General features: G+C 59.9%; 1 protein-coding gene across 2 annotated transcripts; it reads left to right on the top strand.

Annotated features, from left to right (window-relative positions):
* Nucleotides 1-4,739: 4,739 nt before the first annotated feature.
* On the top strand, nucleotides 4,740-11,147 carry LOC136017722 (glucagon receptor-like). 2 transcript variants are annotated; one of them, XM_065686244.1, is made up of 14 exons: nucleotides 4,740-4,816; nucleotides 5,430-5,573; nucleotides 5,763-5,859; nucleotides 6,194-6,301; nucleotides 6,902-7,023; nucleotides 7,096-7,202; nucleotides 7,295-7,451; nucleotides 7,659-7,818; nucleotides 8,006-8,066; nucleotides 8,237-8,306; nucleotides 8,753-8,841; nucleotides 9,025-9,163; nucleotides 9,428-9,469; nucleotides 9,610-11,147. In XM_065686244.1, the coding sequence occupies exons 2-14, from the start codon at nucleotides 5,496-5,498 to the stop codon at nucleotides 9,679-9,681; spliced, it is 1,302 nt and encodes a 433-aa protein (XP_065542316.1). In that variant the 5' UTR covers nucleotides 4,740-4,816; nucleotides 5,430-5,495; the 3' UTR covers nucleotides 9,682-11,147. The 2 variants fall into 2 exon arrangements, with proteins under 2 accessions (XP_065542316.1, XP_065542317.1); XM_065686245.1 differs by lacking the exon at nucleotides 5,430-5,573 and having other exon boundaries at nucleotides 4,754-4,816.
* The last annotated feature ends 963 nt before the right edge of the window (nucleotides 11,148-12,110 follow it).

The following is a 12,110-nucleotide window of genomic DNA, read 5'->3' as shown; positions in this document are numbered from 1 at the left end:
GAGCTTACAGCAGCCTCCCAGGTCCAGCAGCAAGTGGTGCAGGACTGATCAGCTGCCAGGAATGCTGTCCTTCCTCCTCACTCTGGCTCATGGGCTTTCACATGCTGACGGATTTCTCTACCTGGTAACAGTCTGGCAGGCGTTTCTGAGAAGTTCATTGAATAATTGCAAGTCAGGATGTGTTGATTAACATTTCTGTTCCACGAATTACTTCTGTATGGGAAGCAAAGCAGCATGACTGGCAAAGGCTGCAATAACACACACGTATGAATTTCCCTGTCAGTAACAGCCAGATAAAATGAAACCTGCTTTCTTTCAGGAATTGTTTCTGCTGGTAAGCCTGGTAGCAGTCCTTGGAGAAAGGAACTTGGCCCTGTGTGGTTATCTGGTTTGGTGTGACACTGATGGAGGGTGCTGGAAGAATCCTGAGCACCCCTGCAGCTCTCAGATTGCCCAAGAGGCACCAACACCATCCATACAAGAGATCATTCAGAGGCAATTTGAACCATGCTTTTAACACAAACTTATCAATGGTATCTCCTTGGTGACAGCCATGCAGCACAGCCAGCATCCCCAAACCCGCCACAGCAGGACAGCAGCTATGGAGAGCCGGGGGGTGGTGGCCTCTCAGGGTCTTACCCATTGCACGAAGAACTGGGAAGGTGTTTCAAGCAGCTGTGTCTTTTGCAGAGCTGTCGGGGCCTGGCCAGCGAGAGTGAGGTGCTAAAATCGCCATTCCACTCTGGTGGACAGCCAGGACCACAGCCAGGAGATGCACATGGTGCTTGCAAAACTGCCGATGGGAGTCCCAGAGCATCTCCTCAGATGCCAGACAGCAGTGAGGGGCTGTCCCTGGGCAGGGACAGCGGGGGACATGGCTGTGCTGAGGGAGGGCTGCTCAGCCCTGGAGGATGGAGCACCAGGCTCCAGCTCTGCATCCATCCTAGTGATGCTTAGACCTGGGATGCTCTCCCAGCTACCCTCCCCATGCCTACAACTGGCTCTGCAGCACCCCACAGGTCAGGATGCAGCACCCCACAGGTCAGGATGCAGCCCCAGCTGAGCCACAAGTGCTGCAGTCGCTATGGAGACCCTGCCTGAGATGCATCAATATGAAGAGGAACAGCTTGTTCCTCACATCCCCATTCAAAGTATCAATGAGCACATCACCTCCAGATGGACCCTCCACCCTGGCGTGATCCCTGCTGACACCTCAGAGCCCAAAGGGATCACACCAGGCAGTGATGCTAAGAGGTCTGTGGTCCCTCTCTGGGGAATTGCAGCTCCAGCTCACATACCTGCATGGCTGTCTTCCAAATTCAGCATCACTATGGGATGAGCCCACCCCATGGTCCTGCTGGCAATAGAAGGGTTCACACAGGGAGGTCTGTAGAGCAAAGCCATAGGGTGCCCAAGTCTGGGAAGGGGGACACTGGTGGAAACATCCTCTACAGGTGCCCCAAGACCATGTTATGGCTGTGTGGGGAAGCATGCGACCCTGGGAGAGCTGGCACCGGCTCCAGCTCCTTGGCAGGGTGACATATGGGAGCAGCAAAGGAGCTCCTGAGACAATTCCGTAGAGACAGGACTCCTTATCCCTTCAGGAAGCCTTGTACGGGAGCTTTCTGAGCATCCTCCCCGCTCCACGTCCCCTTGCAGAGGTCAGCACACAGCAGCACACAGGACACTAAAGCCACCACGTGGCAGCGTCAGCCCATAGCGGGAGGGTCAAAGCCGAGACAGCCAGCCCGCTGCCTGCCGCCGCAGGGCGAGAGAGGGAGTTCCTTACCTGAGGCAGAGGTGAGGAGCCAGGCTGCGAGCAGGGACAGGGCGAGACCATGCAGAGCTCAGGCTGCAGGGAGCCACCGAGCTCCGGTGGGTCCCGCTCTGCTGCTGATGGGAAGGGGGGACCACAGCAACAAAGCAAAGTTCAAGTTCAAGTGCCACCATCCGCAAGCCAGCCTGCTGGTATGGGTGGGATCGGGCAGGGCTCAGGTCCTCATCCCTCTTTGTCTCCACATGTGCTGCAGGAGATTCCACATCTTCCAGCAAAGTTGGTCTTCAGGAGCTATTTGGGAATTATATCCTTATGTGGAAAGATGTGTCACTCTCGGAAACACGTAACTGTTCACCAAGGAGGAAAACCACAAAATCTCCAGAAAAGCTGCTTCTGCAGCGTAGCTCGGGTGCCATCTTCTCCTCATTCCCATTGCTCTCCACTATTTGACCATCATTAGGGATACTGAGTGATGCCAACTACTCTCTGTATAAATAGTTGTTACATCTTCTTCCAGTGAGGCTCTTGGGGTGGGGGGGAGAGCATGTCTGTCTGCACTAGCTAAAGGTGCCTGCAAGTGCACCTGCTTGTTTTTCAGCACCCTCCACGGCTTACAGGTTTCCCTGGTGCTCAAACACCACACTGGGCTGTGCCCTGTCCCATGCACTTGGTGATGCTAGTGCAGAGAAACCCTCCTCTTTCAGGCCATCTGCTGCCTGGAGGCTTTAGAGATTGTGCTTTATCTCCTTTCTCCATCCTCATCGATTGTCAAGACCAGGGTGGGTAAAGCCCTGATACAGGTCTGACCTTTAAGCTGGCCCTGCTGTGACTGTGGTTGGACCAGAAACTTCCTGAGGTCCCTCCTAGGCAGGATTACCCTAAAAGCATCCCACCCCAGTGTTGTTGCTCTGTCCTAATCTCGGTGGTATCACTCCTGTGGGAGACCAGCTGCCTCCAGTCATCATTTCCCCACCTTACTCTGAGGCTTGGGCCAGCCAGGCCTTCCCACAGCCCCTGTCCTTCAGCCAGACCTCAGTCTTCAGTGCCACAGACAAACATCCTCCTACAGGCTCTGCCTGTACCTCCTCATCCCCTGAAGGCACGAACTCCCTGGATGGGGCTCCTGAGCCCCCTGCCCACTCAGCCTGCCCTTCCTTGAGCCTCCAACCAGAGACCCTAATGCATTGGTCCACCTAGAAACATCCTGCAAAGGGTTAAGTACGTGGTGCCTGGGGCTCTTTATTATGAGTTACCAGCCCAGCTCCCTCACCAGAGCCTGTGGTGGTGGCCCAGGGCTATGGTGCTACCATCTGCCTGGGTGTTTCCATAACCTGCCAGGCTCAAACCAACCTTGGTGTCACCCCAGCCTCACGCTGGGACTCAGCAGGGTGCAAGCTCACCCTTCAAGAATCATATCAGTCAGCGCTGATGCAAACATTGCCACCCTTGGTATCTCTCCAGCACCCACCCCTGTCTTTGCCCTCTCAGCCCAGGTTCTCACCCCCATTGCTGCTATCCCAGCTCCCAGTGATTTTTGGTGGGAGAAGCTTGCCTTCTGTCTTGGTACAGATGGACACAGCCCTGGGGAATCCAGTAGCTGGCCCTGAAGGAGGGGGAACACAGGGGTCTGCATCCACACAGCCTGGGGTTCCCCACCCACGGCTCATGGCCCACCCCCAGCATGAGCCCTGCCCACCATGGGGCGACGCTGGAGGGGTCCCCAGCACCCCAGCGCTCCCCAGCAAGCGCAGCAGCATCCCCACTGTGCTGGCTGCTGGTGCCTGTCTGTTACGTGCTGTCCTCATGCAGAGGCTGCTCAAATCCTGCCACAAAACCACTCTATGCTCCCAGTCCCATTAGGAACACCAGAGGTGCGTTCCCTGCCTGCACCTACTGGGCAGCTCCCGGTGCCATGTGCACTAGCGGAGCAGCTCCTGGCACCATTGTGGGTTTGCAGGGGCGATACAGCACCAGCACCAGCCTCCCAGTATGAACCAGTCCTGATGAAAGCACACCAGTGCCCAGCTGGGGCACAGGCACCCAGGGGAGCCCCTGAAGGTGGGTGAAGATCCGCAGGAGCTCATGGCTGCTTTGCAGGTTCACTTCCCAGGCAGGCAAAGCCATGGGGGTGGAAGGACCCGCTCCCCGTACATGAGACTGAAGTCCTCACACCACAGTGATGCTCAGAGGTGTGCAAGCGTCCAACTCTCCCTCCAGCCCTGTCCTGCTGCTCACCTCCCCGCGCGGGAGGGGGAAGCTCTTAGGGAGCAGGCAGAGGAACAGAGGGTCTAGACCCATATGCCCATCCCCGTGACTCACAGTCTGAGGGCTGCGACACATCCCTGTCCCCATGTGATGCAACCCTGGGCAGGGCTGGACGGCCATCCCCGACCGTCCCCGGCTGGACCTGCACCCTCATCCCCGTCCCCGGGCAATGCACCGGGGGCTCGGCGGGGCCGTGCCGGAGCTCCGCGGGGACGGGAGACCGCGACCACCTGGGTCCGTCGGGGCGGCCCGAGCCCGGGAGGCGGCACCGCCCCCTCCCGCCCCTCCCGTCGGGGCTCGGCGCTGGCGGGAGGCGGCCGTGGTGCAGACGCTGCTCGCTCGCCGCCGCGCTCAGGTAGCGGAGCCAGGGCTGCCGGTGACACCGGGGCTACCGGTAACACACAGCGGGACTGCCGGCGGCACCGGGGCTACCGGTAACACACAGCGGGACTGCCGGCAACACCGGGGCTACCGGTAACACACAGCGGGACTGCCGGCAACACCGGGGCTACCGGTAACACACAGCGGGACTGCCGGCAACACCGGGGCTACCGGTAACACACAGCGGGACTGCCGGCGGCACCGGGGCTACCGGTAACACACAGCGGGACTGCCGGCAACACCGGGGCTACCGGTAACACACAGCGGGACTGCCGGCAACACCGGGGCTACCGGCAACACACAGCGGGACTGCCGGTAACACCGGGGCTACCGGCAACACACAGCGGGACTGCCGGTAACACCGGGGCTGCGGAGCCGCCGCCGCCGCGCAGGGTAAGCGCAGCCCGGGCTGAGGGGGACTTCCGCGGGCACCCAGCGGGACCGGGGAGCATCCGCGCTACGCGGAGCACGGGTGGGCGCAGCCCGTGGGGGTCCGTGCTGGCCGGGCAGCCGCGGGCCGACCTGGGCTGCTTCTCCCCTCTGGGCGCCCGCTGGGGCTGTGGGGTGTTCCGTGCCAGCAGCAGCGGGGCCGAGGGGTGATTTGGAGGGTCCCATCCTGGCGGGCAGGCAGCGGCGCGGGGGGAGCAAGGAGACGTCTCCTTTCCTTCCCCTGGGCTTGGTGGCAAGAGGGCACCCGTGGGTGCCGGGGTGAGCAGCGGTGGTGGCACAGGGGCTGTCACAGCTCTCACCGGGGTGGCTTCTGCTCCCCTGGCCCCTCGCTGGCCCAGGGCCGGCAGCGGTGCTGTGGAAGCTCGGCCAGGAGGTGGGATCCCCTTGTGCTCTCCTCTGCCTGGTGCGCCCCGAGGTTTTGGCTCCGGCAGAGAAGTGGCCGGGACTGTGGCGGCCCAGGACGCGCCTGCAGCTGGCACTCACAGCCCGGTTCTCTGCCGCCTCAGGGAGCCCATCTCCTCCTCTGCACACCTTCAGTCCTCCCCCTCTTACCCAGGATCCAGGTCCCCAGCCCAGTCCAAGACGTGCCCCAGCACTGGGAGCACCAGCCAGTGGGGCAGCCATGGGGGATGCGCTCAGGCCTGGGCACTGGCAGAGCCTTTTCCATCTTGCCTGGATGTGCCTGCTGTCCTCCATGCCGGTAAGAGGCAAGCTGGGGCTGGCTCATGGGGAAGCAGGGTTGGCATTGCTGGGCTTTGACCCACTGTGAAAGGGTTCTGTCCTGGCTTGGCTGTGTGTGCCTGTCCATCTCGAGGCAGGAATCACTGGGGGGATGCTTGCAGCCTCCTCGGGAGCCACCAGAGGCTCTGACCCAGCTTTGGGCTTGCAGCAAGGTGGGGCCAAGGTGCTGGAGAAGACGTTCGAAGAGTGGATGCGGTACCGTGACGAGTGCTTGAGAAGGATGGCGAGCGAGCCCTACCCGGCAGGTACCCGCTGTGCCCTGGCTCAGGTCACACGTGGGGGCACGTGGAGCCGGGTGGTAGGGAGGCTGGGGCCAGGTTTTATCCTTCCTCCAGCACCCGCTATGCTGGTCACTGGTGGAGGGATGAGCCGGGGGACTGATGAGTGTCTCCACATCTCAGATGGGCTGCCCAGGGCCGGGGTGTCCCGGGCGGTCTGAGGCTGGTGTGGGGCACCAGGGACCTGTTTAGGGTGATGCCCCCTCAGAGGTGCTGGCAGTGTGCTGGGGTGGCAGGACTGGATGTGGCTGTGTCACCGGTATTTGACCATTGCCTTTTCCTCCCTCGCTGCTGTTGGAAGGGCTCTTCTGCAACCGGACGTTCGACATGTATGCCTGCTGGCCCGACGGCAGCCCTGGCATCACCGTCAACGTCTCCTGCCCCTTTTACCTGCCCTGGTTTGAGAAAGGTGATGATGACTCTCTACAACTACCTGAAGGGAGGTTTTAGTGAGGAGGGGGTTGGTCTCTTCTCCCAAGTAACAAGTGATAGGGCAAGAGAAAATAGCCTCAAGCTGCCAGGGAAGGTTTAGACTGGATATTAGGAACAATCCCTCCTCCAAAGGGTGCTCAGGCATTGGAGCAGGCTGCCCAGGGCAGTGGTGGAGTCAGGGTCCCTGGAAGTGTTCACAAACCGTGTAGATGAGGCCCTCAGTGACATGGGTTAGTGGGGGCCTTGGCAGTGCTGGGTAACAGTTGGACTTGGTGATCTTAAACGTCTTTTCCAACCTAATTATTGCTATGCTTCTATGACCCTCTGCTGGCCTGGAGCTGGAAGCCAGGGCTGAGCATCCTGGGAGGTGGGAAGATGCTCCTGGGGCTTTCCCTCTTGTCCACTGCTAGGTGAAGAGGGACCCACAGCAGAGCTGGGTGTGAGGGCATGCGTGGGGCACGGAACAGAGCCATATCTGCCCTGGCAGAGGGTCTTTGGGGCTGCGTAGAGCCTGACCCACCATGCCAGGAGCAGGGTTTGGGGGGGCACGAGGGGAACGCGGTGTTGGTGTCCGCAGTGAAGCATGGGCTGGTGAGCCGCAGGTGTGGCACCGATGGGCAGTGGGTGACGGTGAACGGCAGCCAGCCCTGGCGCGACTACTCACAGTGTGAGGAGGAGACAGCTGCCACCGTGGAGGAGGTGGGTGCCCTGGCCCAGGCACGCAGCGCGGTGCTGCTGGCCCCGGCTCACCAGTGCGGTGCTGGCCTGCAGGAGGGCGCCCGCCGGCTGATGGTGAGCTTCAAGGTGCTCTACACCGTGGGGTACTCGCTGTCGCTCCTCACCCTCGTCTCTGCCCTCCTCGTCCTCACTGTCTTCAGGTAGGAGACCCAGGGCACATGGTCCTGCCACTTGTCCTCCCCACCGGTGGTGGCCGAGCTGAGGGGTACCCCCCACACTCTCACTGCTGCAGGAAGCTCCACTGCACCAGAAACTACATCCACGCCAACCTCTTTGCCTCCTTTGGGCTGCGGGCGACCTCAGTGATGGTGAAGGACGCGCTCGTGGAGAGGCGCTGGGGCATGGAGCTGGTGCAGGTGGCTGACTGGGAGGCTCTGCTGAGCCACGAGGTGAGTGCTGCCCCATAGGGTCCCTGCGTGGTGCTGGGCAGGGATCACCCCAGGGAGGGATGTGCAGTGGGTGCTGGTGCTCACGCAGCCACAGGAATCTGCTGAGTGAGCTCCGGGGGTGCCCATGCCCCTGATGGGGGAGCTCTTGGGGTGCCTGTGCCCGTGGATGAGCCCCTGGGGTGCCCCATGGTGGGTCTCCCCTCGCAGGCGGCGCTGGGCTGCCGGGCCGCGCAGGTGCTGATGCAGTACTGCATCCTGGCCAACCACTACTGGTTCCTGGTGGAAGCCGTCTACCTCTACAAGCTGCTCATCGGGGCCGTCTTCTCTGAGAAGAATTACTACAGGCTCTACCTCTACCTGGGCTGGGGTAGGGGCCACCCGGGCGTGCAGTGGGGCTGGGGCAGACCTGGGGTCGGTGTGGGTTGTGGCCCTGGGAGGGTGCGGGGAAGGGGCTCTGCTGACCCTGGGTGTCCCCACGGTGCCCCCTGCCCCGGGGCTGGCCTCTGAGCTCAGGTGGGTGCTTGGTTTTACAGGGTTTGCTGTGTGACTTGCAGGGACCCCCGTGGTGTTCGTGGTGCCCTGGGTGGCCGCCAAGTACCTAAAGGAGAATGCAGAGTGAGTGACAATGAACTGGGGGTCCTGTTGGGATGCTCAGCCCAGGATGGGCAGTGGGATAGAGGCTGCTGTGGGTCCCTGACCCACCGAGCTGGGGCTGGCATGCTCTTGGCCTCATCCTGCCCCCATGCATGGTGTGATGGTGCTGCTCTCCCTGTATCCCTGCACAGGTGCTGGGCACTGAATGAGAACATGGCTTACTGGTGGATCATCCGCATCCCCATCCTGCTCGCCTCCCTGGTATGGGCCCCATGGCTTTCCCAAGAGCAGCAGTTCTCCAAGGCGTCGTGCTAAACACACATGGGTTGTTTTGTGCACCAGCTTGCTAATGCACGAGTTCTGGGAGTCCGTGGAGGGGTGGTTGTGCTGAGCCCCACAGAATGGGGCTGGCTGTGGCCCCTGTCGCTTCCCAGACAGGATTTTGGGATGGTGGGAGGGGAGGAAGCTCTGGGGACCCAGTGCCGCTGGGCTGCAGCAGCCTTGACAGTATGGGTGGGTGTCATCTCCCACAGCACCCAAGGGTATGTATCATTGTCAGGATGGGCTGTGCCCTGCTATGCAGAATGCTGGATGTGCAGGGTGCTGGAGTGTGCAGGGTGCTGGAGTGTGCAGGGTGCTGGGTGTGCAGGGTGCTGGGTGTGCAGGGTGCTGGGCTGTGTGGGCCCCTGCACTGTGTCCTCCTGCAGATCAACCTGCTGATCTTCATGCGGATCCTCAAGGTGATCCTGGCCAAGCTCCGGGCCAACCAGAAGGGCTACGCAGACTACAAGCTGCGGTGAGCTGGGAGGGTCATGGGTCCTCCTGCCGCGTTCTACACCGGCTCCACCTCCCCATCCACCCCTACCCTGCACCACCATCCTGCACGTTGTGAAACAGCCACCCTGAGATCACCAAAGAGCTTGTCCCTGACTGTATTTGTGCCCCAGCACTTCAGTAATCGCTGCTTATTCTCTTTCAGGCTGGCCAAAGCCACGCTCACCCTCATCCCCCTCTTTGGGATCCACGAGGTGGTCTTCATCTTCGCCACCGACGAGCAAACCACAGGCATCCTGCGCTACATCAAGGTGTTCTTCACCCTCTTCCTCAACTCCTTCCAGGTGAGGTGGGAGCCTTTGCTCTGCCATGGGTACACCATGGAGCAAGAAATGGCTTCCAGCACGTTATCCCCACCCCACGGTGCTCCAGCCTCAGGGATGGGGACCTCCAGCCCTGTCACTGAGCGCATGATGGTGCCTCCCGTGCTCTCTGAGGCTGTGGTGGCAGGGGAACCTTGGCCCCCAAAGTGCCCAGAAGTGGTGTAGGCAAACTAGACCCATCTTAGCCCCAGTGAGGCTCACATCCCTCCCCTGCTCACCCTCCAGGGCTTCCTCGTGGCTGTGCTCTACTGCTTTGCCAACAAGGAGGTACGTACCTGCTGCAGCTCCTGCCCAGAGCACGGCTCAGCCCTGCCTCAGCCAGAGGCTTTGCCACCCCAGCTCTTGCTGCTCGTGCTGCAGGAGGGCAGAGCCAGGGCAAAGCCCCCGCTCACTCCTGTCTGTGACAGGTGAAGTCAGAGATGAAGAAGAAGTGGCAGCTCTGGAAGCTCGACCACCCAGCGCTCTGCTGTGCCCAGTGATGTGGCACCCGGCCCCGCAGAGCCAGGGAGAGGGATGTGGTGGGTGCGGGGACCCGGCGGGAGGGCAGCACTCCTGGGATGGCCATGCTGTGCCCAGCATCTCTGCTGCGCCACACCTGAGAGCACTGGAGCTGCTGGGGGGACGTTCCCCTCCTGCGGTCCAAACTGAGGCAGGTGCCCTTGGCTGCTCCCTCAGAAGAGCCTCACCTCTCTTGGTGAGCTGCATGGGGGATGCTGCTCCTTTCTACCATCAGCTAGCTCTACTGGCACCCACCAGATGTGTTCATGAAACCCCCTTCGCATCCGCACCAACCTGGGCATCTCTAGAAGGGGATTGTGGCTGCTGGAGAGGAGCCCGTCCATCAGCAGAGGACAAGCAGCAGGGAATGGGAGATGCTGCCCAGCCCGGCACTGCTGACACAGATCCGCACCCCTTGCCTGGTGAACCAGCACCTCCTGCTGCACTCGGGGCTGTGTCAGCACTGCTCCCATCCAGGACACCACCTTCCTGCTCTTCTTGACCTAAAGACCATTTCTTCAGCACACCAAGAGCTCCCAGACATCCCTCCCAGAGCCATCCTGCACAGTTCCCTGTAGAGAGGTGCTTCTGCTGCACGTTCTCACCCTGCTCACCCCTGGTACAGATCATGGCATCAGCTCTGCAGCAGCACAGATCTGCACCTCGGGGGTCCTTCCTCTGAGCTCCTCCTGCAGCAGATTCCCCAAGACTCCTTGCAGCAAACAGAGCCACAGCAGCAACACTCATGTAGCTTCCTGCAGTGCTTGAGCACTTGGACTGCATTCACTCTGCACACGAAGGGCAGTGCTGCTGCTCCCTCAGTAACAGGGGAACATCACACGAGAGTGTGAAGGACCCAGCACAAAGTTCAGCACCAACTCTGCAGCAGGGAGAGCCCGGAAGCCTGGGTAGGAGCCACACTTGGCTCAGGGACTGTTTTATTGGCAAAAGGCTGATATGTCCGAGTACAGATGCACAACAGCTGGCATTTGGGATGTTTTCTTCCTAGTAGGGTGCCAAAGCCACAACTACTGCCTCTTGCTGAGTGACCCCAGGGCACCAAGGAGCACCTGCACCCCTGCCTTTGCAAGTGAAACACTGAGGCTGTGTTGTTTGAGCAGTACTGCATGTATCTGGCTTACAGCTCCTTTCCTGGCACTGGCACTCTGCTCCCACAGGAGCAAAGAGCAGCTCAGATGCTGTCCCCCTGACCCCCTTGCTCTTGCCCCTTCAGCAGCAGCACAGACATGCTGCTGAGTCTGTCGTTGTACCGCATGATGCTTTACCTTGAGAAAAGTCTGCTCTGGGAAGGAGGAAGCAGCTCTTGCTCTTCACTGCATGGATACAGGGGGCACGACATCTCCAGTCCCCTCTGCTCTCAGCCTGCGACAGAGCCTTTTGCAGATGCAGCATCTGGAGGAAGGTGGCCTTGAACCCAGGAAGAAAAAAAGCCCAGCTCATCTGGGCCTGAGGCTAGAGAGGCATGCAGAGGCGTTCCTGGCTCCCTGTCACCCCTCTGAGCTAAGTTTACACATTAACTCTCTTCTCAGATGTAAATAAATGTTTATTTTTCAGCAAGCAGAGCATGTTGTTTCTGTCAGCTCTGAGGGAGGGAAACACAGAGGCAAATGCAGCCATATATCCAAGGGCACAGATTTGTGCTTCAGCACACACCCTCTTGGGGAGAGGGCATTAAAAAGGTCCCCGGAGAGCCTGGCTCAACCCAACCAGCCTCCCCCACTGCCCTGTGCTTCCAAGTGCTTGCTGAAATGCTGTGCAAGATGGAGCTGAGAAGAAACAGGTAACAGTGAGGTAACACTGAGGACTTTAAATCTTGGCACAAGGAAAGCTCCAGCTGCACACCAGCCATAGGCCGCTGTAGGACACAACACCTCTAAGAAACCCCATTTTATGTTGAAATACATCAAGAGCTTTAGTTTTGACCAGAAAGAGATGTTAATGTTGCCCTATTCAAAGCTCTCTGTGACAGCAGCTGAATGGTGTCCCCTTCAGTATGTGGTTCTAGTGAGCAAGAAGTGGGGTGAAGGTGTGCAACAGTCACACCAACAGCTCACAAGTCTCAAAGCACAGCTGGGCCCAAGGTGAGAGGAAAACACCAGCACACCACTCAACAAAGCTTAAACTTACTTCTGAGTTAGTGCAGAGAAACAACTTCCATCACGCAACTGGGACTGCGGGGTTGGGGGGGGGGGGTGGTGCAAAAAGCAGTGATCCCAGCCAGGAAGGGAAGAGCTGAGCCCTCAGGGGAGCATCCACTCTATCACTCACCTGTGTTCTTCCTCTACAGCCCTGGCACTGCCTGACCACATAAATTCCCATATCACACCCAGCAGGAGCCAGGCAGGGCTGGGAAGCCTTGGATAAGGCAGCCCCTAGAGCCCTCAGCACA

Source organism: Lathamus discolor, chromosome 6 (genome assembly GCF_037157495.1).
Source record: "Lathamus discolor isolate bLatDis1 chromosome 6, bLatDis1.hap1, whole genome shotgun sequence".
Lineage (NCBI taxonomy): Eukaryota > Metazoa > Chordata > Aves > Psittaciformes > Psittacidae > Lathamus > Lathamus discolor.
The sequence above is the reverse complement of the archived record's forward strand: the minus strand, read 5'-3'. Positions and strand labels throughout refer to the sequence as shown.